This window comes from Xyrauchen texanus, chromosome 20 (assembly GCF_025860055.1).
Source record: "Xyrauchen texanus isolate HMW12.3.18 chromosome 20, RBS_HiC_50CHRs, whole genome shotgun sequence".
In the NCBI taxonomy this organism is placed as follows: Eukaryota; Metazoa; Chordata; class Actinopteri; order Cypriniformes; family Catostomidae; genus Xyrauchen; species Xyrauchen texanus.
This window is the reverse complement of record NC_068295.1, coordinates 17,156,064-17,182,378: the sequence shown is the minus strand read 5'-3', so window position 1 is coordinate 17,182,378 and position 26,315 is coordinate 17,156,064. Positions and strand designations below refer to the sequence as shown.

The 26,315-nt window shown below is 36.9% G+C and overlaps 2 protein-coding genes across 3 annotated transcripts; both read left to right on the top strand.

Annotated features, from left to right (window-relative positions):
- The first annotated feature begins 461 nt into the window (after positions 1-461).
- Positions 462-4,530, top strand: LOC127660514 (eukaryotic translation initiation factor 4E-binding protein 2-like). Its single transcript, XM_052150798.1, has 3 exons — positions 462-740; positions 1,766-1,936; positions 2,133-4,530. Exons 1-3 carry the CDS (start codon positions 608-610, stop codon positions 2,162-2,164), a joined length of 336 nt encoding a protein of 111 aa, XP_052006758.1. The 5' UTR covers positions 462-607; the 3' UTR covers positions 2,165-4,530.
- Positions 4,531-9,699: 5,169 nt separating this feature from the next.
- On the top strand, positions 9,700-15,543 carry rps24 (ribosomal protein S24). Of its 2 annotated transcripts, XM_052150794.1 has the most exons (6): positions 9,700-9,759; positions 10,518-10,583; positions 10,674-10,883; positions 13,260-13,373; positions 13,942-13,961; positions 15,462-15,543. In XM_052150794.1, the coding sequence occupies exons 1-5, from the start codon at positions 9,757-9,759 to the stop codon at positions 13,945-13,947; spliced, it is 399 nt and encodes a 132-aa protein (XP_052006754.1). In that variant the 5' UTR covers positions 9,700-9,756; the 3' UTR covers positions 13,948-13,961; positions 15,462-15,543. The 2 variants fall into 2 exon arrangements, with proteins under 2 accessions (XP_052006754.1, XP_052006755.1); XM_052150795.1 differs by lacking the exon at positions 13,942-13,961.
- The last annotated feature ends 10,772 nt before the right edge of the window (positions 15,544-26,315 follow it).

Sequence of the window (26,315 nt, the reverse complement as noted above, 5' to 3'; positions counted from 1 at the left end):
TAACACTTAGTTTAATAATTTTAAACCATGATTTTAACTATACAAAATTAATATTTACATTACATTCTAAATGTTAGCCAGAGGGAACTGGCCCCCACAGTGAGTCTGGTTTCTCCCAAGGTTATTTTTCTCCATTAATCAACATCTTATGGAGTTTTGTGTTCCTTGCCACAGTCGCCTACAGCTTGCTCACTGGGGTTATTAATACAATTATCATTTAATTATTTTTAAACACTATTAAAAATCGTATTTTATCGAAATTACACAATAATGATTAATCGACTTTATAGACATTACAGTTTTATCGTCTGTTAATGCTGATATTCTGTAACGCTGCTTTGAAACGATATGTGTTGTGAAAGGCGCTATACAAATAAAATTGACTTGACTTGACTTAAAGTGCGTATGACGCCGTTCTGCCTGATGTCACATCCTCGCAGAGCTCTTCGCTTCCTGTGCCTGGCGGAGGGAGGGGTTGGTGTTGACGGCTGGGTGCACGAGCTGAACGTCAAGAAAGCCTTGGGAAAGCAATAAGAAACGAAGGGAAAGGGCCAGAGGTTTCACCTTCCACCGCTCGACTCTGGTTAGCACCCCCGAAGCAAGTGCAATGTCGTCCAGCCGTCAGTTTACTGAGAGCAGGGCCATCCCGACCAGGACGGTGCTGATCAACGACTCAACGCAGCTACCTCACGACTACTGCACCACTCCTGGAGGCACTTTATTTTCGACCACCCCGGGAGGTAATTCACGCCTGAGACCTGTGTTCTATGTCCCAGCTGATTTCTGTTTGTAGTTTGTGTGGAGACAGTCTAATTGTAGAGGATGTCCTGTTGTGGGCATGAAGCCCTAACCATGGTTATGCTGTCTTTGTTTTGGATCAACAGAACTACTGTTTGTATTGCTAAAAGCAGTATTTTCTTGGAAGTTGTGATCAGTCATATTAATCGCATTAGTTATTTTTTGTGATTTTAAAGTCATGAAAATGTCTTTGAGTACATATCACCCATTTTTCTTATTGAACTTTGAATGGATGATCATAATTAAGAGCCAGATTGTTTTAGGATTACATTAGGATTGTCTATGAAAAGTTGTTTTAAACCTTGATGCCTAGGACCCCCAAATATGATTATCACCATGCTTGTGAGGGACTCCTGTTCAAAAAAAATAAAATAATAATTTTTATATAAATAAACACCCCAGTATATTTATTTTGTAATACGTTTAGTGTTTTTTCCTTAGTATCTTTTTTCACTATTAATGTTTGTATAGAAGCCTTATTGGAAACTTTTTCAGTTAAATTCACATGTATTTTTATAGTGCTTTTACAATAAATATTATTCCAAAGAAGCTTTACTGAGAATATGGCCTAACAACAGCCAGTGAGCAAGCTCAAGGTGACAGTTCAATAAATATTTTTACCACAAACCTATAAGCAGATTATTTGATAGTTAAAAACTAGGGGTTTCAATAGAATAAAATAATCACAATTAATCTCATGATTTCCAACCAGTCTTTAGAAAGCAGAACGAAACTGTAAAAATTCTGTAATGTCAAACTTAATTTTGTTTTACATTTTTATTTTATTTTATTGTATTTATTTTTTTTTCACAGACCCTAGCACCACTTGAGGTCTCAGGACCCCAGTTTGAATACCTCTGGTCTATGATCCTGTTTATGTCATAGAGATAATTATGTAATAAACTGTATTGTAACAATATGCAGACCTGACAGACTGACTAGTTGATTGTTTGTTTTTTAAATGCAGGTACCCGAATAATCTATGATCGCAAGTTCCTGTTAGACCGGCGTAACTCACCTATTGCCCAGACGCCTCCAGCCCACCTGCCGGTTATCCCAGGAGTGACAAGCAGAAACATCCTGAATGAAAACAAGAGAAATGAAGCTAAAAACATCAACAACCATGATGCCAAGCCAGGTTAGTCTTAAAAACCTACGTATCTGGAACTGTTTCAACTGGAATCTCATCTTTTGTACACAAACAGTAAAACAAATAGGTCTGGTCGGAGGTTTAGGCTAGTAATTGCTAGAATAATACAGTTAGCATTATGACTTTCTTAGTTTAGTAGTGATAATGCATGTTGCATATGAAATGTAATTTTTTTGTGTCACAGGTGAAGATGCTCAGTTTGAGATGGACATCTAAAGAAGAGGAACCAGTGCGAAGAATGATTAATTACCTGGTACCTGTGTGCCAGAGGCTTGGCTTGTAGAAACCAATATTGTGAGCCCTCTCCTTTAATTCTCTCTAGCTGCTGGGTGCTGCATAATCATGGGGATAAATGAGTAAAGTTTGCCCAGTGGGGCCGCTGGAGCCCTGAAAGCTAACTTTTGAGTTTTGAATCCTAACTATTTGTTTAGGTTTCAGGGCTACCATAAGCTATAATTTCTTAGTCACAGAGCAAAGGAAAAATTCTGTATTGTAAGTGCCCAGACATATTGCCAATTCACTGTAATGGACTTCATGTACCGATCAGCCATCAGAGATTCACTTCTGATAGTTCTGAATTGTTTTTAAGAGTACACTGTTCCAATTAATTCCTTTCAAATGGCTTTAATGTAGTCTGTTTTATTCACGAGCAAATTTAATATTTACCTGTTCCCATCCAAAAGCTGAAAAATAGAGCAGCAGGACTATCATAATTTTGGTTTAAAAATAAGGATAATTCCACTTTTATTCCAAGTCTTTTGTATCAATTAAACATCCAGATATTTTCAAGATTTTCAGGTATTTGTTCAGTTCAGAGGAATAGGTTTATAGAGTCCTTAATCAATCATTTTACGATGCCAAACAAATTGTCAGTTTTATATAGAACTACCCTGAAATAAGCATTTAAGTCCATATACTTCTAATTTCCTTTCACCTGAAAATGTAATGGTTAATTTTAAGTGAACTCATAACATCTGATCCCTATTTTGAATGACCAGACTGTTACTTCAGACAGAATGTTTTAAAGGTTCAGATTCATCCTGCTAACAGTATGGTTTATTCCTACCTTTGCGCTGTGAGTTAGGTCTTGTGATACTTGAAGCATCAACATCAACCCTGTAGTCACTGTTAAATATGTTCTCTGGTCAAAGGTAGACAATACCTTGTGCTGTTGGACTGGATAAAGGGTTTAATATACTTTATGAAACACAATAACAAAGAGAGCTGGTCTCATGAAGCACTTGCGCTATATTCCTAACAAGTACACCTGTTGCTGCTGCCTTGAAGTGGGAAGCAGCATGGAGAATATTTAACATTCATATCAGCTATGATATCTCCAGTTATTACAGTTTTTACAAACCTTGATAATCAAAAAAATCAAAGGTAGGAAAGCACTGAAGTGTTGTTTGGTCATTGTACTATTGTCTATCTCCCAACCACACAATGTAAAGGTTTAAAGATCCTTTTCAAAGATGGATAGTTTTGTAGTGACCACACATTCATATTTTGATTCAGATCAAAAATCTTGAAAACTTGAAATTAATCTTTCCAATGCTCTTCTATGCATATTGTTCTGATCTGCTTCTTAACCTTTAGTTCACATGTCAGAATCAATATCTAATTTTTTGAGATGCCAAATTTTCTGGAAGGTGAGATGGTTTTATGAATATTAAATGAGAATGAAGCAAAGATATTATCCAAACAAAGGGACTTAAAAGATTATAAATCGTATTCTCATCACTTTAATTGTCCCTTTCTGTGCTTCAGCCATTCTTTTAATCTCAGAAAAGTTTTTGTTTTCTTCTCGCAGTGATCTCTTGTGTTCAGTCTCCAGATCCATGCCTTACTTTACTAAGCTGTGCTGCTGTGTCAAATACAGTTTCATAATTTAAACGGGATCGATTAATTTACTTGTATTATTCTTCCCTGTTATTAAGTTGAGAATAAGATCAAGATATTGCTGTTTTACTAGAAAACATTTACAATTTTGAAAAACGTTTATCATCATTTATTTTCTTACATGGATGGAAAGGTTTGGGCATACTGCAGTGTAATGTTTTTAATTAACTAATGGGTTGGTTGACTTAAAAATAATATAAATAAGGTTTAGGTTTGCCTTTAATCGATTACAGTTAAACTTTCTATCAAATATTCAATACTGGTCATAAATTGAATTTAAATCCATAAGAACACATTGCACATTGTCATGTCCGGTTTAAATCATTGTCAGACTTACTTGAGTCACATTTAAGTAATAATGATAAAGGAAAGGGAACTTTTGATATTTTCTGTCCTTTTGTAATAGATTTTGAGTTGTCAAATCCCAGCTTGTTTCAACTCTGAAATATAAATGTTAGATTTGATTAATACTTTTCTCAAGAATCAGAATTAAATTTAGTTCTGTTAGATGGGATTTTGGATGGAAATGTTTTATCTAATGCAGCAGAAATTTGAAAATATTTTCTTTCTTTGAAACCCTGTTCAGTTTAATTTCAATGAAATGCCAATGCCATTGGACAATGTTACAGCAGGTTAAATAAAAGTTCCTTTATCAGCTCTCTGTCTGTTTATCTTCTCTGCCAAGTGCTTTTGAATTTTAATATGCTTACAGCAAATATCATGTATAATCTATTAGATTTGAAATACTATACATTGCCACTAGATGGGGTACTGTAAAAGTGCAATGCATCAAATTCCCAAATGTATGTTGGCAAAATAGTTCTGGAACTACCGTATATACATAAAATATTATCCTCCCTACGTCGATTTGAGACCGTTAATGTCAAAAATGTTTTATGGGTGAAATATAGTTCTATTTTAAGCACAAGGATTGACTATCACAAATATCAACTTTATAAAAATGATACATTTGTACTTGCTGAACTTTGAAACTTTTATGAACATAGGGGAGTTCCCACAGTTTCTGAAAAGGCCTTGTCTCCCTTGTTTAGTACAGATAAAACTACAAACTATATGAATGCCTCGTGTGAGGAGAGCTTGGTTGCTTGGAAACTCATGGCAACACTATGTGTTCAGTCCACACCAGTAGTTAAAGCAGAGGCTGTTTTCAGCTCTAGTAAAGGCATTCAACCCAGTTGCAGTGACATGTAAGAACCTGGCCAGTGATCAAAATAAAGCTGTTCTTGCAAACGTTCCCCATTTTATATTTACAGAACAGGCAAAGCTAATCTCACTGTTACTGTTAATTTATAGATAGATAGATAGATAGATAGGACTTTTATTCACCAAAGTGTCATTCAGCTGATCACAATGTATAGTCAGGACATTAATAATGTGACAAATTACAATTCAAATTTTTATCAGAATTTCTTACACCACTTCAGAGTTTTCATTAAAAAATCGTCCTCGTGCAGCAATGACAGCTTTGCGGATCCTTGATATTCTAACAGTCAGTTTGTCCAGATATTCAGGTGACATTTCACCCCACGCTTCCTGTAGCACTTGCCATAGATGTGGCTGTTTTGTCGGGCACTTTTAACGTACCTTACAGTCTAGCAGATCCCACAATAGCTCAATGGGGCTATTGTGGGATCTGTTAATTAGCCTAATACGGGACCTGGTGTGTAGGATCACGACCCAGCCCCGCCCTCCGCCCTGCCACACAGGTATTCCCTGTAATCTCAGAACCTCTTCTTAATATTATTAAGTCCTCGCTATCCTTAGGACATGTTCAAAGAAACTTTAAAATGGCAGTTATCAAACAGGTTATTAAAAGCCACAACTTGATCCTGGAGATCTGGCTAATTATAGACCAATTTAAAATCTCCCGTTTATATAAAAATACTAGAAAATGTAGTATCCTCCCAAATATGTTCATTTCTACAGAGAAATAGTATATATGAACAATGGTTTAGGTCCTATTTAGCAGACCGCTAACACTTTGACGATTCCTAATTTACATAGACAAACCAAACAAAAGTAAAGTATTGAGTGCCACAGGGATCAGTTTTAGGGCCTCTGATTTTCTCCTTGTATATGCTTCCCCTGGGAGATTTTATCAGGAATCGTGGAATAAGTTTCCACTGTTATACCGACAATACCCAACATTATATTTTTTCAAAACTTGATGAGATTTCACAATTCCCCAAAATAGCAGAGTGTATCAAAGAAATAAAAGATTTTATGGCCAGAAATTTCCTTCTACTCATTTCCGACAAAACAGAGGTACTAATTATTGGAACAAAAAACTCTAAAAACAAGCTGTTAAATATTATTTGACTCACGATGAATGTACTGTTACATTGTTTTCAACAGCGAAGAACTTATATTTGATACCAATCTGTCCTTTGAAAATCAAATGACCAATGTTTCTAGAACAGCATTATTCCACCTAAGAAATATTGCTAAATTACAACACACTCACTGTTGCTGATTCCGAAAAACTAAGTCATGCATTCGTGACCTCAAGATTACATTATTGTAAGGCATAACTGGGAGGATGTCCAGCAAGTTCAATAAATAAACTTCAATTGGTTCAAAATGCAGCAGCCAGAGTTCTGACGAGAACCAAGAAATATGATCATATTAGCCCCATTTTATTGTCGTTACATTGGCTACCTGGTGAATTTCATATTGATTAAAGAATTTTTGTTAACTACGTACAAAGCTTTGAATGATCTAACTCTGCAGTATATAAATGACTTTCTACCATTATATATTCCATCACATTCATTACGATCGCAAATTTATGGCCTGTTAATAGTTCCTAGAATATCAAATCCCCAAAGGGAAGTAGATCCTTTTCATATTTGGCTCCTAAACTATGGAATAGTCTCCCTAACACTGTTTGAGATGCAGACACACCCACTCAGTTTAAGTCTAGACCAAATACTCATCTATTTAGCCAGGAATGCACTTCATTTATCTTTCAACTCACAATTAGCTGCTTTAATTGGGTCTGCAGGAACCAGAAACATTGATCGTGATCTATAACTCTGCAATAAATTGAATGGCATCTATGCTAATATTATTATATTTGTTTCCCTGTCTCAACCTCGGGACTCCTATCCTGAGGTCACCTGAACCGGCTGGATCCAGCTCCATTCCTGCTTCGTGTTGGACTCCACTGCTACATGTCGCTGAGTGATGATGAGTAATAGCAGCCGGTGCCAGCCAAACATCACTTCACTCTATTACAATGGACCTATAAGATATGGGATACTTCATATGCCATTGCCTGAACCTTGGACTTAGGATGAACCTCACTATATAATGGACTGCACTCTTGAAATGGAATGCACAGCTATCAATTAATTGTCAACAAAACCCTTCATCAGCCAAATAACAAGGACAATTGTCAGTAAGGCATGGATGTTTTTTTGACATCATTGAAATTGTCCATAGACTCGTACATAGACTCAACAAGTTTTCAAGAATTTTGTGCTTCATGTCCCTGGGAACTTGCATATATTTCTTGTCTTTCATATATTGAAGGTTTCCTTGGTGCAATCTGTACTCAATATTTACCGTAAAATTGGGAATTTCAAATGTCTCTGGCCACTGAGCCTGGCGTACATGAGATGACCCTTCTTCAAAGGACAAAGATTTAATGTCTGTGTCACCTGTGCTTGGTGTAGGAGATGTCACAAGAGAGATTACCTTTAAGGTGGGCCTCTCGGTTAAATCTGAAATGTCATGAGGTTGATTAGTGCATTGTTAAAATAAGCGTCTTCATACTGAAGAGAAAACTTGTGTAAAGACCTAGCTTCTCCTCAAGTTGTTCCACCAATGAGTCAAAGGTTTGTTGTTTCCTTACGAAGCATGATTTTCCGAATGTCATTTTCCTTCACTATCACTATATAACTAATAGATCTAACAATGAGAAAATCAATGAATTTGACACTCGCGTTTCAAGATTAAATGTTCCCTTCAAAAATGCATTGTCCAGACATCTCTAAGAGGCCCAAAAATCCTTATTAATTGTGGATAATGTTCAATGTAGTGCTTGGGATGCAATACAAAATGAGGAAATACTTGTAAAAGGAAACCTCTGTGCTCTGAAATTTTAGCCCAAGGAAATCAATAGTATCGCCAGTGAATCTGAAGGATGTCACCAGTTCCAGACTGTCTTTCAAAGGCATTCAATTCTCCCATGTTGCATCATTCTTTGGGATACCAAACCCAATCATTAGTGGGAGAAGTCTTAAAAGTGCCCAATTTTCATGACCATTACCACCAATCGTGCCTCTAGAGGCAAATGCAGCTAGAATGATCTGAGGCTGTTCAGTCTTGTCTATGAATTTGTATGGAAACTGTTTCATTGTTCTGTTCACACACCTCCCTGAGTGTCCGTGCTGTGTTCTTCGTGGCCCTGAGGGCAAGGTCGGTTGCTGAGCGCAGTTCCTGCAACACGTCGGGGTCAGGACTACCCAAGTACAGATCTTGGCCTGGTGAACTTGCATACGCTCTTGTAGAGATGAGTGAAACAGTCTGCGAATACAGCTCACTGATCACACAACCGCAATCAATCATATATCCATGCACGTTACACTCTCAAGTCTGAATACTAACTGAGTGTTTTGTTGTTTCCAGGTTACCTGGACAAGAAGTATGATGACATCACAGTCAATATAATTCTAATTCTTTCAAAAATCCTTTAATCTATGCTTTCATAAATGACAACTTCCAGAAGAACTGCATGTCCACTCTTTCCCTCTGTATTAGGAGGCACAAACACTGTGGATGTGAAGGATGATTCAAAAGTACATTTATCAAAGTCTGCCAGACAGGAAGAAGACATCTCTGACAAGCCCAGAATTCATATTTTTGATCAGGTGCAATCTGCAAGGTCAAATATTTGGACATCTCTATTCTTTCTGGGGGAGAAAGTTTCTGTTGAAAACAGTAAGATGCATGCAAGATGGATTAGAGAATGATCTCATAATATAACAGAAAATGTGTTCCAAAAGCCACCAAGGCCATAACAAACCATTACATAAATATAAGAAAAGGTTTTATGTCTTTGATGTGTAATAAAATGTGGTGACTGCAAATCCACTCTTCAGATTACTGCATCTGAGAAGGACTCAATATTTTGTGTATCATTTAAAAATACATTTTACACTCAAATACATTGCATTTATTCTGTTTTTGTGCAAGTGTGGTGAAATGGCACCACCTTGTAATCCTGCAAATAATAATAATGATAATAAAAATAATAAGACAAAACAGTTTCAGGTTGAATAAATTAATATTTTCTCTTAAAATTATTCACTTTAAAACAGAATAGGTCTCTGCTTTAATCTGCATTAAGACTAATGTTTCTGATCGAGGTAAGGACCAAAGACTGGACGAGATAGTATGTTTAGAATGGTTAGCGTCTTATTTATTTGACCATTTTCAAAGGTGTTGTCACCTACAAACTGTGAAATTAGGGCTGTCCATTGATATAAAGTAGCTATAAAATTACTTAAATATTAGAAACAATTAATTCAGGAAACAATATAACCAGTTCATAAAAATAATAAGTAATTTAATGAAAACAAATGTCTATTTTTATTTTTTTTCCAGTTCCTTTAGATGAGACTGTGGTAGACAAAAGAGATTGAAAAACAGTGCTATAGGTTATTACGTTTTGTATTCAATTAAATTTGGTGGTATATATTAACTCTACAAACTATTTAATGTTTTTAACACTTTAAAGCTAAGATCCGTGGGCTATAGATGCCAATATTTTTCCCCTTTCAACCAGGCAGTATCTCAGTGTACTATAACACGGCTCAGGCATATTCTCGGGCGCCTACAGGTCCTTCTTCCTTTTCCTCGTCCCTGAGCGAGCCAACGCCAATATGGTGAGTGTAGTTTGGACAAATGATAACGAAAATCTGACTTAATCTTCACCATCCAACGATATTAAATCAGCATTGTCACATTAAAGCACATAGTGAATATATTATAATCAAAATAAAGTGTCATTGAGAAGACATAAGCATATATTTATTTATATTTTCCGTATTCCATAAGACGAAGTTGTCTCCTTTCAAAGAATCGTGCTGTTGTCACTCAGTGGTAAATGTTACAAAGTTAACAGTGTAGTCTACATATGTATCCGTATAGCTGATATAGAGGCGATATTAAACTGGACGTTCGTTTTAGTGGCTCCGGGGTTTGGTTTAGAGTTAATGGAGCTAATGAAGCTAAGCTACTGTTTGGTGCACACCAAACATAATTTTGTTTCTTGTGGTCATGTTCATGCACATTAAGTTGTACAGGATGCATACTTGGAACACAATTGGATTTTGTTTTTTATTATAGAAAATTGCTATTAGCTGTCATGCGTTTGTTAAAGGGAAGGCAATGTGAGAATCTGTGATTGGGGTGCTAAATCCTGTTGCCTTTTATTATACCTAATAGCAGAGTTCAGCTCCAACTGAGAACAGGCACATCTTAAATTTTTAAATAAACCCAATAATTTTGATTACCTGGTTCAAGGTTTGTTTGATTTGAGTTAGAGCTAAACTCTGCTGGAAGGTTACTTTTGTGGAGCAGGACAGGTCATCCTGGCTCTTGAGAATTTTGGGAAGATTTCTAACATGTCCCTTTTTTGCAGAACGACTCAATCACTGTCAGGACCCGAAAATTTATGACAAACCGACTGCTTCAGAGAAAGCAAATGGTAAGTGGGAGGCAAACGTAAGATGCTGGCTGAATAGTTTGATAATTTTTGTATGCATTTGCTCTTTTTTTTTTTTTTTTTCTGTTTCAGGTTGTCGATGTCCTGCATCCAGGCAAAGCAACTGTCCCAAAGACGGAGATCAGGGAAAAGCTTGCCAAAATGTACAAAACCACCCCAGATGTTGTGTTCGTCTTCGGCTTCAAAACTCAGTTTGGTGGTGGCAAGACAACAGGTTTTGCCATGGTCTACGATTCTTTGGACTATGCTAAGAAGAATGAGCCCAAATATAGGCTGCAAAGGGTAGGCCACTGATGCTTTCTTTGCTGTAAGGAATGAAGCACAATTTGATCATTTTCAGCACATTCACACAAAAGGGATAGTTCATCCAAAAAGAAAAGTTTATCATTTACTTGACACATGTTTTACCAAACCTGTATTTTTGTTTTGCTTTGCTTCTATGGAAAACAGGAGTAGATGTTTGAGACTGACAGCCTAAGTAACAGTTTACTTTCATTGTATGGATAAAATGCAATGAAAGTGAATGGTGACTGAGGCTAACATTCTGCCTAATATCTCCTGTTTCTTGTTCCATGGTTGAAAGTCATACATGAATAACATGAGAGTGAGTTAAAGACAGAAATTAAATTTTTGGAATGAATCCCTGTATTAGTGATGTAGTTAGGGCTTTACGATTAAAGTAGTGCAATTAATTGATCAAACCTCATAGGCTGTGATTTAATTAAATCGTCTGTTCGCTGTGCTTATATGTGCAGCTCTGATCAGTTTTATTACACACTCGAAGCATGTGTGAGGCTAATTAGCTGAGCATGTTTGTTTTTCTTTTTTTTCAGCTCTCTAGATTCACTAATTGCACATTTGTGAAATACCAAATATGATTGGCTGTTAAAAGTTAATATCCAAATCTGAAGGAACCTCATAATACAGGGTTTTTGACAAGAGTGAATGAGGCATTTCTCTGCATTAAAAGTAGGGATGTCCCGATACCACTTTTTCCACTTCCGATTCGATATCGGAAATCTCAGTATTGGCCGATCCCGATCTGATACAGTGTTGTTTTTTTACATAATCAGTTTATAATATCTTTACAGTATTGTGTGGAAATAATTGGGTGTACTCTTTAATAGGCTATGTAAAGAAAAACAAACTGTTAACTACACATTATTTCAATATAAATGTATAGCTTAAGAAACACTTTATTATTAACTAGCATACTGGCACTCCCTGAGTTCTGATTACACGCACCTGCATATCATTAGTGGCTAATCAATGACTGCATAAATAAATACCTCTCTCTCACTCACTTTCTCACTCTGTGCCTGTTCTCATCGATAGTATTTCTGAGACTCCAGAACTTTCTACTATGTCAATCATGTGTCTTCATTATTGCCTGCATGTATCATAAAATTGTTTTGAGTTATCTCTTTCATCATATCTATACACTGTCTGGATATTACTTAACCTGCTGTTTGCCACTCTGCTTAACTGAATTTACTCACAATATTTACATCACTGTTTCAATCCTCTGCTCAATAACCCTGCTACTGAGTTCATATCTCTGCCTCTTCGTGAGTCTCCCGTGACAGCTTTAACTTTTAAACCCTCACCCTTTTTATTCAGTTTAATTCGCTTCTTAATTAAATTCTGGTTAAATGCACCTCCAGTGCCTTCCTAAGTCCATATTATAAGTGAACCGAACTGCTGAGCATCTACATCTGAGATGTTCGTTTGTAGCGCACAAATATTGTGCACGGGTGAAGGCTATAAATAGCCGTGCGCGTGTGTGTAAAAGCACCATTCACTACCGCGCTGAAGCTGCGCGTGCAAGAACATATATGTTTACTTATTAAACACAGCCTATTGCAATTCACAGAGCTATCACGTGGCTTCAAGTGGCTTTGAATAAAATGCACTAGTCATATGAACCGCTTTAATGGTGTTTTAACAGTTCTTTTATGTCATTTTTTTAAGCTTGACAGTAACGAACATGACTAACACAGAGTATCGGATTTGGGTCGGACCGATACCCGATCCGTCTAAAAACGTCAGTATCGATGCGATACCGATCTAGGTATCGGATCGGGACATCCCTAATTAAAAGCAATTGTAAACTCTACTAACTTCACTGTACCGCTAAATTAAATACCCGCATCGCTATGCTACATGCAGGTTTAGAAAAGATTACATAAATATGGTACTGTTTATAATAATAATAGTTGTTGCTAATATTTGACAAAAATACATAATTTCTTAACTTAATAGCTTATTATTGGGTACCAAAAATGTTGAAAAGTGGGCATAGACACTATTACAAAGTCGACAAACAGGTACACAGTGTACAGATACAATGTAAAGGAGATGTGAGTCTGTTTTTGTTGTATTTTTTGTCTTCAAGATGGTTCATTTTAAGAGGACTATAGTGTGAGCACTCTTTCTAGAGAAGTATTTCAATTGGCAGTAGGGCATGTTCAAATTTGTTTTGTTTATAATCAGATCGCAGTTCAAATCACTATTGTGATATTTTTTTGAATAATTGCAATTTAGATTTTGTCAATCTTTCAACCTTAGTTGTAGCTCTTGAAGACTGAAATGAATGTTGATGTGCGTAATGGCTGTTTATGTCATGTTTAATATAGTTGTTTCATCTGTCCTCCTCAGCATGGTCTGTATGAGAAGAAAAAGACATCCAGAAAACAGCGCAAGGAACGCAAGAATAGAATGAAGAAAGTTAGAGGAATCAAGAAAGCCAGTGTTGGTGCCGCTGGCAAAAAGGTAATGTTTATTAATAATCAACTTCTGTCTTATGGTTTGGAGCTGCCCATGTTTTTTTGTTGCACATTGTTGACCCCATTTTTGTTTTAATTTGTAATTTGCCATCTTTCCTCTTATCAAATGAACATCTGGATTGTAGAAGGTAAATGCTTTCACAAGTAGACTAACTACTGTGGAAGGAGTCAGGAGTGATCTGTAATGTTAACTCCAAACATTTAGCTGCTTTGTTGATAGCTAATGCTACTGAGCATTTTGTGGTTGTAAAATACATAAATTACCTCTGTTTAATCCCACATTTGTAGCAAAAGTAGTGTGCTTGAATAGTGCACTATTAGTGATGTGGTGGACTACATAGTAATCAGTAGAACAAGATACATTGCTGTCTGAAAATACTTTATATTATAAAATCAATTTAATTGTCCCATACTCGGTTTATGGGACACACTTCACATTTCCAGTATGAAATTACTGTATTTCAGAGCAATTCTAGAAAATGATGGTATTAGTTCAAAAGTCTTATTTTTATTTCAATTTTTTACCCCTTTTTGCCTCCATCGGATCTTTACAGAAATGAGGTTTCAAGAGAAGGTAGAGTGGAAATCGGCATGGTGTGCTGATGTGATCCACTTTTACCAGTTACTTGAAGTGCTTTGCATGTTAAATCCCAGTGCCTCACCACACTTGCAGATGTTTAAAGGGACATGTCTTTCTAACTCCGATAAAAGATCAGCTTTTTGTACATCTGGGTTGTTCTCATACATTGTCTAAGCTACAATTTACTTGATAATTACAAACCACTACTAACTGCATGTCTGCAAGTGTGACATTGCCCACTGGAATATTCAGAAACGACCTGTTCCTTAGTTGATATACCCTACCCTGTTGAATTATAAAAAATATTAAACATTTGTCTTTGTTAAACAGGATATTTAGTTTTTTCGTAATGTGGTTTTGCATATAATAGTTATATACATTCACACTATCAGTCAGAAGTTTTGGAACTCTTGACTGAAATGTTTCTCATGATCTTTTGATCTGAAGGCATTTGCTTAAATGTTTGAAATTAGTTTTGTAGACAAAAATATAATTATATGTTGGCCAATAAGTGCCCAACATATAGATTTAAAAAGCATCCTAGGGTGATACCTCAAGAAGTTGGTTGAGAAAATGTCAAGAGTACATGTCTGCAAATTCTAGGCAAATGGTGTCTACTTTGAAGATGCTAAAATGACACGTTTTGACTAAACCAAATCCAAAATAAATCAAAACTAATTCCCATAGTTCCATTTGTTAATCCATAGTTTTGATGGCTTTACTATTATTCTAAAATGTGAAAAAATAAAAAATAGAATGAGTAGGTGTTTCAAAACTTTTGACCGTGTGTGTGATCAGCCACAACATTAAAATCACCTGCCTAATACCGTGTAGGTCCCCTTTGTACCAGCAAAACTGTGCCAACCCACATCTCAGAATAGAATTCTGAGATCCTTTTCTCACCACAATTGTACAGCAGACTTTGTCAGTTCGAACCAGTCTGGCCATTCTCAGTTGATGTGAACATTAACTGAAGATCTTGACCTGTGTCTGCATGATTTTATGCACTGCTGCCACACGATTGGCTGATTAGATAATCACTTTGATTTATGTTTGTGCCAGATGGGCTGGTTAGAGTATTTCTGTAACTGCTGATCTTCTGGGATTTTCACACACACAAGTCTCTTGAATTTACATAGTGCCAAAAACAAAAAACATCCACTGAGCAGCAGTTCTTCAGATAGAAACGCTTTGTTGATGAGAGATGTTAACAGAGAATGGCCAGACTGGTTTGAACTGACAAAGTGAGTAGAATGGCTCAAAACTGTACAATTGTGGTGAGTAGAATGGCTTCTCTGAATTCTATTGAGATGCTGGTTGGCATTGTTTTGGGGGGTCGAGGGGAGCTATGCAATATTAGGGAGGTGGTTTTAATGTTGTGGCTGATCGGTGTGTGTATGTGTGTGTGTATATATATATATATATATATATAATATTTATTATGATGATGATGAAGTGTAATTCTCACTGTAATTTTTTTTTTCCCTCTTACAGTAAAACCTTCAGGGAAGACCATCATCCTGAAAATGTTCTTGTACATTGTCATCAAATAAATTTGCTAAAAAAAAAAAAAAAAGGTTATTGAGGTCTCTTGAGTGTTCAGTTGAAAATGGAAGATATGTTTCATGGTTGCGCTTCAATGTTCAATAGCACAGGACTTGATGTTAAATGAAATCCTTCCAGAATTAGATATTATATTACACTTTAAAGCTGCATATCACCTTGCAGCTCTTGCCTGATTACCCGCTGAAACAAGCAGGGTTTAGCTTTGCTAGTATTTGAATGGGTGACCACCTTGGGAAAACTAGGATTGCTGCTGGAAGAGGTATTAGTGAGGCCAGCAGGGGTTGTTTACCCTATGGTCTTTTTGGGTCCTAATGCGCCAGTATTTGGGGATGCTATAATGTAAAAAGTTTCAGATGATGTTAAACTTGGGTCCTGACTCGGTGGTCACTAAAAATTCTAGAACATTATTCGAAAAGAGTAGGGGTGTAACCCCAATGGACTGGCCAAATTTGGCCTTAGGCCTGTGTCCATCATGGCTTCCAAATAATCCCCATCTATATATAAAGTGGCTACATCACTACACTTTTCTCCACCAATAGCTGATGTGTGCTTGCCGTTCTGACGTAATGGCTGCCGTTGCATCCAGGTGGATGCTGCACACTGGTGGTGGTTGAGGAGAGTCCCCCGCTACTATGTATAGTGTTATGAGTGACTAGAAAAGTGCTATATAAATGTAAGGAATTATTTTACATTCTGCAGCTACTTGCAAAATTAAACTTTCTAAAGATTAGCAGGACATCTGAGATCTAAATGGTATTCCTTAGTTTATTTTCTATATAATTTATCACCCCCATATGCTCTTTTACCCCAATTTCTCATGATTGTTCTTTGTATGATGAGTGAAGAGACTAAGATTGCAAATAAGTGTTGGTCCTTGTAGCGTTCAGTTTTCTGTCATTCTACTAATGATAGACACATTTATAAAAAATATTTATTTTTGCAAAATTTGAGTTGACAAATGTTTCATTTTATATTGTGTGCGTACAGCCATGGCCAAAAGTATTGGCAGTGAGACAAATTTTTCTGCTTCAGTTGTTGATTCACAGTGTTTCTAGATTATTGTTCAGAGTGATCAGATGCATTAAATAATTGCAAAAAGCTTAATTGGCCAACAAAAACCCAAATGTCACTGTTTTTTGGCCCTAGCACAACCAGCCAACATCATTTCACTAATATCAGCAGCACCTGGGAAACTGTGAACGGGTACTAGTCAGGTGAAATCACTCATTCTGATTGGATTATAAGAGCAGACTGTTTGCTATAAAAAGAGGGAAGTGCTTCTAATCATTGTGTTCTTGTTAGCAATGGTTACCTTTAAAGAAAGATGTGCATCCATCATCGCTTTGCATCAAAATGGCCTCACGTGCAAGGAAATTGCTGCAAAGAAGTTCTTGATGATCTGGAAAATTGTTATTTTGGGTGCAATGTTCAAGGAGAGAGGGTCAACTGCAGTGAAGAAGGCTTCAGGACATCCCAGAGTGTTCAGCAAGCGCTAGGACCATCTCATCCTGAGGAGGCGGTGTCGGAATCGTGTCACCACCAGTGCAGAGCTTGCTCAATATTGGCTGCAGGTTGGTGTGAGTGCATCTGCACGCACAGTGAGGTGAAAACTTTTGGGCAGTGACCTGGTGTCAAGAAGGGCAGCAAAGAAACTTCTCTCCAAGAAAGGACAGAATTAAATTAAGCAGTAAGTACAAGGATTGGACAGCAGAAGACTAGTGCAAAGATATTTTCTGTTTGGGACATCTGGAAAATCGATAGTCCGGTGAAGAAAAAGGGAATGCTACCATGAGTCCTGTGTCGTGCCAGCAGTGAAGCGTCCTGAGTCCATCCATGTGTGGGGTTTCTTATCCATCCAAGGGTGTGGGTGCTCTCACAATTCTGCCCAAAAACACTGCCATGGATAAAGAATGGCATCAAAACGTGTGGTCAATCCTCAAAAGATGAGTGGACAAGAAGCCCACAAATTGTGATCAACTCAGAGTCGAGGATTTGGCCCAGAATCTGAAATCCATCATGCCAGAGCGATTTGCAGTGGATATGAAGAACAAGGTTCAACACTGTAAATATTGACTTTTTGCATATATTGAATGTTGTTGTCAATAAAAGCCTTTAAAACGTATCATTGTTTTTCAGTATACCATAGAAATGTGAAAAAATGATCTACAAATATTTAAGCAGCAAACTTTGCAAAACACAAAATGTATGTCCCTGTCAATACTTTTGGCCATGGCTGTATTGGCTTTTGGACACTTTGAAAAGTCCATATTGGTTGAACCATTCTTTCTCCTATATTAACTGTACCACACATTCTGCTGGTTTTGTGTCATCCTTGCATGTCTATCAATAATGGCCTGTCCATATTGATGTTTTTAGGAAATACACTGATAGCTTCTTTTTGGTTGGTATACTAGCATCTGCACACATCAAATTTGAACTAAGTGGCTTCAGTTGGTTATTGTTTGTGGTAATCTAAGTATTTACAAATTATTCATTTTCGATATCAAGCATACATTGCTCACGTATGATTGTGCCATTGCATAATTAAAAAGGTTATACACATGAAAACTAGATTAATCAAAATTCAACTGAAACTTTTAAAGATTTCAGTGGACAGCAATTGTCAGGTCAGACTACTTATTTTCTATTGCTGTCTAGGCTGTTATTGGGTCATGAAATAAACCTTATTTTCCTGAGTAATTTTACATGGTATGGCTGTATGCTCTGGGTTTTGGGACCTCTTAAAAAATGTACATTTGCATAAGGCTTTATTTAATTGCCACACTGTATAATTAGACATAGTCATATCAAAGTTGGTGAATGTACTTTAAGGCACAGTAGTCATTTTATGTTAAATAATAACTGAGGCATTTATGTTCTATTTTTTTCCTATGCAGATCTTTATAGTTCATGCATTTATTTGATGTATTTAGTTTTAAGTGAAATCAGTAGATGTGCAGTTCTAGTCTGCATAAACAGCTCATTTATTGTGCCCATGAAATTAATTAGTAGTATGTATGCCACTGATCTGTTCAAGGTCTTAGTCCTGATGGAAGACAAAATACATTTCTGTTCTCTCAGTCTTGTGCAAATAATGTCTTTAGGGTTCCTGTGTAACCACAGTAACCCAGGGCCCCAGTGTAGGAGCTGTGTGTTGGCCTGGTGATTTGTGATTCATAAAAACACCGTGAACAGGAGGGGGAAATCTGAGAATTTTATGCTTTTTTTGTGTTCCTTCCTCTGGGCATTGCATTTCTCAGAGGAATATTTTATTGACAACACACACAGGTGCACTGCAAAGCATGCACAGTGCTCAGAAACATACTTGGGAATATCATTTTGAATTCTGTAACATCTTTATTTAGTCGTCTAATATAAAATTTAAATGGAGATCTAATATACAGTTTAAAAAAAATTGCATAATATAAAAGATCTGCTTGAAATACTGCTGTTGCTTTAAAGATTTAATTGGCATTTAGACTAAATAGATTTCACCCCTTGATGAAACTGTTGATCAGAGGCTGCAGTCAGGGCATTTATTCAACTTTGTTTATCACGCAATGTGCACACAAGATCGTTCGACATTCTCATGCCTGTAAACAGCTATTAAATATGCACATAATCACAGTGGATAACAATGGTGTTTCCCCCAAGGATCTCAGGTTTGCATTGAATTATAACATTTATTCTCCTGACAGATGTCCTTACCTACGGCAATATGCAGTAATTATATTGTAACGCTGATTATAAATGCTCTCAATGCCCTATGAGTTTCCAGAGTGGTAAAGAATTTTTGGTAATTTGTGTTACACCTAAACCTGGATTGATTTCCAAACACTCCATCTGTGCTCTTACTGTAGATTCAAAGGCAAGATGTTTACATCAAGCACAAGAGAGAGCATAATGTGCAGAAATTTAAGGAATATTCCTTGTTCATTACAAGTTAAGCTCAATCAACAGCATTTGTGACAATGTCGATTACCGCAAACATTTATATTGACTCGTCCCTCCCTAAAAACAACAACAAAAAACTGGTTTACAGTTAGGCACTTACAATAGAAGTGAATGGGGCCAATCCATAAGCCACAAGATGTAAACAATATGTGTTAACAATCTTTTAGTGTGATAAAATTCCATGCTTACCTCTTCTGTTACATCCAAATTTACAATTTTGATGCCATGACAATTTAATGCCATAAAAACCCTGTATGCCTAGTAAACAACAATTTAAATAACTTTACAGCTCGAATAAATACCCTTCAAAAATTGGCCCCATTAACTTCCATTACAAGTGCCTCACTGTGACTTCGATTTTTGTTTTTTGTAAAGAAAAGGGATTTTTTTTTTTAAAATAATTTTTAATGGTAATCAACATTATGCCACAAATGCTGTCAATTGTGCTTTACTTATATTGATAGGTTAGGTTACCCAAAAATTTAAATTGTCATAATTCACTCACTATCATGCTGTTTCAAGCATGTATGACTTTATTGTAAAAAAAAAAAAAAAAGACGATAAAGTACCATAAAAGAATAATATATGCAGTGTTACCTTTGTGTGAGCAACAAATTTTAAGTCAATATTTACTGAAAATCTTGTTTGACAGCCATTCACCTTCCACATTCATTGTGGAAAAGAGCAGCTTTGACATTCTGCTATTAATAAATAATTTTGTGTTCACAGAAGAAAGAAAGTCATGTTTCTAAATCAAGAGTGTGAATAAATAATTACAGAATTGTCATTTTTAGGTGAACGATCCCTTTACATGTTCGGTCGCAAATCCAGAGCTGCCACTTGGGGGCCCTATTTGCCAGGTTTTGTGTCTTGACTCTTTGTAATAATCAGTCGCACACACAAGAACACATTTTCCGAGGTGAGGCTGATTCAATACTCCACCAGCTGATTTATGCAGAACAATTCTCCACAGAAATGGCTGGAGCCAGGGAGAGGAGGGGGTAAAAACATCTCGAAAAAGACTGGTAAAAAAATAATTATCTCTGGTGTCACTGTAGCAACAATCTTTGAGGCCGACGTCAATGAAATATTGAACAGCACTATCACTTTGAATGTGATCTTATAGGGCTGGCGGTGGGTCATGCAGAGCCACGGGAGCGCGCTCAGAATGTTCCGGAAACAAGGGCGGAATGCAGAGCGGGGAGCGCACTACTGTCTGCAGTCATTTAATATGTCAAACAATCGGGCTTCTCCGCGTCTGCAAACCTGGCTTCTGCCAGTTTGGTTTTACGAAACGAATGTTTGAGAAACATACATAATTAATATCGTATTTAATTATTTCTCATTTATATACTGAATCCCATGATCTTCCACGTTTCATTGCGCGTTGCAATAGAAAAAGAGCGGGCATTATTTCTTTTTGCGTTGTTTTTCTACACACAGACACAAAATGAGTTTGTCATGGTCTCGTTGCCAAGTGCGAAAGCAGAATACGGCCAGTGGTTCTCATGTCTTGATTTCCTTGGGCTGGTGTATTATGGAGTTATATGTGTGCCACAATTCTGCGCGCAACAAAATTAAGTTTTAGCGCGCAAAATGATATTTTAAGAGCACAAGACATTTCTGTTCACTCAAAATTATATTTTAATTTCAGTTTTGCAAAGCAATTTATCTTATTGCAAACATTAATTCTCTTTGAGGAAGCAAAAATCTAATTTGCACTTGAATAAAATTTATTTGAACGTGAATTTCCACAGAATTCATTAGTAAACGAAGATCGCATCTGTAGCCTATGTTGTGGATGTTTATCGTGAGCAGTGACGTGCGGTGATGTCTTAAAGAGGCTAGGCACTGAGTTATGAAAGCCAGATTACCTGATTTATTGTTTAAGCTAATAATACGTAATAACAGTGAACGTTACGCACAAGCGCGGCATATCAAGAAATGTACAAATCAGGATGTATATATACAGAGTGTACTCTCTCTCTCTCTCACGCACACACACACACACACACACACACACACACACACACACACACACACACACACAAGCGTAAACAGTGAACATTACGCACAAGCGCGGCATATCAAGAGATGTACAAATCAGGATGTATATCGTGTATTCTCTCTCTCTCACGCACACACACACACAAGCGCACAGCCACATAGCCAATCTTTTCTTACATACCAATCAGTTTGAAATGATCGGATAAGTTTTGGGCCCTTTTGCTGTACTAGTCCATCTAAGGCTGGCGTAGACCTCCCTCTTGCAATTAACTCATATTTGGAATTAAAATCGAGCTTGGAAAAATTTCTTAATTCCGTGATTACGGCCGGTGCTGTCATTTTGATTTTGAATTTGGCTAGCTGTGGTGTAATGACGTTAGCTACGCAAATGTCCAGGAATATCTCGATTTTAATTGGTCCATGTCTGATACGTAACGGAGATGATTACGGGCATAACATATTTACGTCAAAAGGCACAGCAGATTTATGCTTTTTGCCGTACATGTTAAAGAATACAGGATCGAAGTGCGCATGCGCAACATGGGTTTTCCGCTTGTCGTCTGCAATGAATGGACCGTAAAAGCACTGCTTATTCTACCATTTGTTTTTAGTTGATTATGCGTAACTGCTACATTTGTCATCATAACGTCTAAACAATTGGAATAACACACATATTGCATATATAAATCACAAGAATAAAAAGTAAAAATATAAATACAAGTTTATTATTTAATAAACATTTTATTTTTGAATTTTGGCAGGGTAGGCAGTGCCTAGTTTGCCTACCCAGACCGCACGTCAGTGATCGTGAGTACGATTGCCAACCGTCCCATATAATACAGAACTGTCCTGTATTTGAGGCATGAAATCCATACAGTAAGCTATTTGTCCCTTATTTTAGCCTTCACCCAAACGGCTGAGAATGTTTCACAAACCAAGAAAAATTGACCTGAAAAAAACATCTTTTTGCTGTTAACACTTAATTAAATTAAATGTTACATGGAGGCCACATTTGACAGAAGTGGCCGGGGGAAAGATCAATGACAATCAGTGCATGTTTTCTGTCAGAAGCAGGAGAATTTTGCCAAGCATATGGCATTATAGTATAGCATTCAAATGCATGATAATTGTTTCTCACTGTTGTGATGCCAAAAACACCAGTTACATTACATTACATTGCAGACATTGCGTATGTCAGTGCTCATTCTGGAAGAGAGACTCTGCTAAATGACTGTGAGAAAAACAGCAGCACTTAAAGTACAAAATTTCAATACTGTACATGTTTAGTTGAAACAATGTGATTTTCTTAAATTTTTCTTGTGATAAACACTATTTACTGCCAAAACAACGACACTTGGCACCGTTAAACAAAGACACAGTTAAGCAGATTCTCTCCCATAAAATCCAATTAACAATAGTTAGTTCCGGTCCTCGAATCTGATTGGATGAGAGACGTTCCACGAGTACTGATGGTCTCACACCATCAGCACTGGGACGCTTCACTGTTTGTATCACTCCACTTGTTTTTGTGCCATTCTAATCTAAAGTGTAAGAGCAGTGTTAAGAGCTATCTGTCCTTTTACATTTAATATTGTGACATTACATATTTTAGCCAGCAGGTGGAAGAAAATGTTTTGTGTGTAATAAGAGCAAGTTGGTGATGTGAAGTGAGACAGCATCACTCAGTGTTCACATTTAACACCACCCCATGGTCGCTCATTTTACTACTACACTACTACTTTAAACTTACAAATTCAGCATTAAGGCTCATTACAGCTGAGACACACAATAGACTGATTAATTACACAAACTCAAGGCGTTTACCTCTTACTGGAGTTTCAACATTGGAGAGGACAAAATGGCAGGTGGAGGTTGTGGTTTCTATAGTAACAGAATTTTGTGGACCAGCTACTGTGAAATAGGGAGGAATGCCCCTGCTTGGATGGCTATTTTTTCCACTGAGAAAATAGAATTAATTTCACCAAAATTACATTATCTTCAGAAAGCTGTCTAACAGACTACAGCATCATCAACAGGTGCTCTCTCTCTCTCTCTCTCTCACACACACACGCACACACATATCGCACTCTTGCTCATATGATATTGCTTAATTATAATGCATAATGCATGAACACATATTTGCATCCATCCGCGCTGTTTTTCAAACGTTTTTCTATGTAAATCTATGTGGACCTCTCTAATCATTGCGCAGCATCTCATGCATCTCAGCTGAAAAAAATGTCCCGTATTTTGCTGGTAGAAAGTTGGCAACCCTAATCATGAGCAGGGGACACCTTTGTTTGCATTTTGCTTTGCACTTTACATTATTATATTTAGTCATTTAGTAGACACTTTTATCGAAAGTGACTTACAAAATGAGGAACATAAACAATTCGTCATACAAAAGCCAAAAATATCTGCATCAAGTTCTAATTGCTGCTGGAGTAGTACAGAAGATAGAGCAGAAGAAAGTCACAGAAGAAAGAAACTGCTTTTATTTCATATCTATCTATCTATCTATCTATCTATCTATCTATCTATCTATCTATCTATCTATCTATCTGTCTGTCTGTCTGTCTGTCTGTCTGTCTGTCTGTCTGTCTGTCTGTCTGTCTGTCTGTCTGTGTAAATATAGAACCCAAGTGGTCTTAACAGATCGGGTGGGGGTAGGAAGCACATTTCACCACTGAGGAGCAGAGAATGTGTATGATCTGGATAGGGACTTTGTGGCTTGTTGCAATGGAACCACCAGGCGTCGCTCATTCTTTGATCACAGGGAGCGAGAGGGGACATAGACCTGGAAGAGTGAGTTGAAGTAAGAGGGTGTTGTTCCATCGTCTGTCCTGAAGGCCAAAGTCAAAGCCTTAAATATGAGACGGGCAGCTACAGGTGCCTAGTGAACTGAGATCAAGAGGGGGGTTACGTGGGCCCTCTTTGGCCCTCTTTCGATTTAATTAGAAAGGAGCATGAACTGTGGAGCGATGCAAATGCATGTTTGGAAGCACTAGAAAATATTTACATTTATTCATTTAGCAGATGCTTTTATCCAAAGCGCCTTACAAAATGAGGAAGGATACAACACAAGCGATTCATCCTAAAAAGACTACATTACAAAGTTTAATTTGCATAAAAAAATAACTATCTAAAACAGATATTAGATTGCAACAAGAATTTATATTAAATTTTTAATTGCCGCCGACTGTAACTCATTGCACTGATAACTGCTGCAAGGAACACACATAATAACGTTAAAAATAACAAACTCCAGCACTGGATCGACACTTATTATAACACATTAACGAAATACAAACTCCTGCTCGTGAATGGAGATGTTTCTGTTGCATTAGACACTTGGTCGGAAAAATGGTCGAAACAAAATCGGCAAAGGCAAAAAGTGGTAGGGACTTGTCCCAACCTATGCTTGGTGACAAAAGATGCATACAGATGATTGTTTTTGAGGTTACAGATTTATGTCAGCCACAGTGCCAATGATCAAGTGATGGAGAAAGGACCTCTGTCAAAACAAACCTAGATGGGACTTGTGACAAAAATAAAGTACTTAGCATGTCAAATCTTAACTATCACCTATAAGCAAAACATGACATATGGCACTGATGAGGGACCACTGCACAGCTTGCTGGAGTTCTCCCATCAAAGTTTATATAATTTTAACTTTGTATCCATTGCCGCTGAGCTTTCGAAGCATCAGGTAATTATTACCAGACAATTCGGAAGGTGGTTTGTCCCCCGGCAGCATTTATGGGAGGAGCACATGTAAACACATTCAGCGAGATTGCGATATAAACATGGAGACGGTGTAGTGCATCTTCATAGAGTAACACCACTCTGCCATATTTTATTATTATTATTTTGTATTATTATAATAATTATTATATTCTTTTTCAAGCAAAATAGTTTTTGAGCAGCTTATGGGTGGGTATGGTAGAATTTTTAGCTTAAAGCAAATAATCTTCGGACTCCATTGGACTCACCAAATTTAAACATGGAATGGGTGATTTACACCAAAGTGTTTTAGACAATTGTTTACCTGCTATAATCCTGCAGCTTATCATAGAGACAAATAATTTGTTTTGGAAATTGCATTCAATATCCTCAAAGTTTTAAGACACTTCTGTATGATAGTGACAATACCAACTATGTTATACAATATGAGACCATCCTCTCTCTATTAAGACACTCTTAGCAGAAGGTGAAAAATAACTTCTTTGTTTTGTAATGCACCTAATATTACAGCAATACATTATGATGCTAGTGGATCTTTATCAGCTGCATTTAACAAGCGTTTTTCTCTTAGTGAAACTGAGCATATGACACACTTTACTTTGGCCAACACTTATGTAGGTCGAATGAGTTTAGGCGTCCTTGGGTGTCTGTCTCCATGCGCTCAGAAGAACAAAACATGAGGTCTCCTTGACTCTTTCCCTTCCTGTATATTTTATAACAGCAACTTTTCTGTAATTCACCATCCTCTCTGCATCTATGGAAATTATCTCACCTACCTGCACAGTCAGTTACATATCAACAGGTACACTACATGGCCAAAAGGATGTAGACACCCCCTTCTAAACCATTGTTTCATCCACACCCATTACTAACTGTTGCATAAAATCATTCCATGCAATTTACTTTTTTAATATTAATGAAATTGTTTTTTTGTTTAAAAGATGCTTTTTATCTAGTGGCACTGTTATATTAATACAGGGACAGTCATCATGGAGAAACCAGAGGCTAAGTACCTTGCTCAAGGGCACAATACTCATAGGTTACTCTTTGCAGAATTTGAATAAATTACTGTTTGGT

Excerpts from the sequence above, each read along its gene's own strand:
- rps24 (XM_052150794.1), top strand. Across the intron at positions 10,584-10,673 it reads TGCTTCAGAGAAAGCAAATG|GTTGTCGATGTCCTGCATCC; the intron begins GTAAGTGGGAGG and ends TTTCTGTTTCAG. Across the intron at positions 10,884-13,259 it reads CCAAATATAGGCTGCAAAGG|CATGGTCTGTATGAGAAGAA; the intron begins GTAGGCCACTGA and ends TGTCCTCCTCAG.
- LOC127660514 (XM_052150798.1), top strand. The coding sequence starts at position 608 with ATGTCGTCCAGCCGTCAGTTTACTGAGAGCAGGGCCATCCCGACCAGG. Across the intron at positions 741-1,765 it reads ATTTTCGACCACCCCGGGAG|GTACCCGAATAATCTATGAT; the intron begins GTAATTCACGCC and ends TTTTAAATGCAG. Across the intron at positions 1,937-2,132 it reads CAACCATGATGCCAAGCCAG|GTGAAGATGCTCAGTTTGAG; the intron begins GTTAGTCTTAAA and ends TTTGTGTCACAG.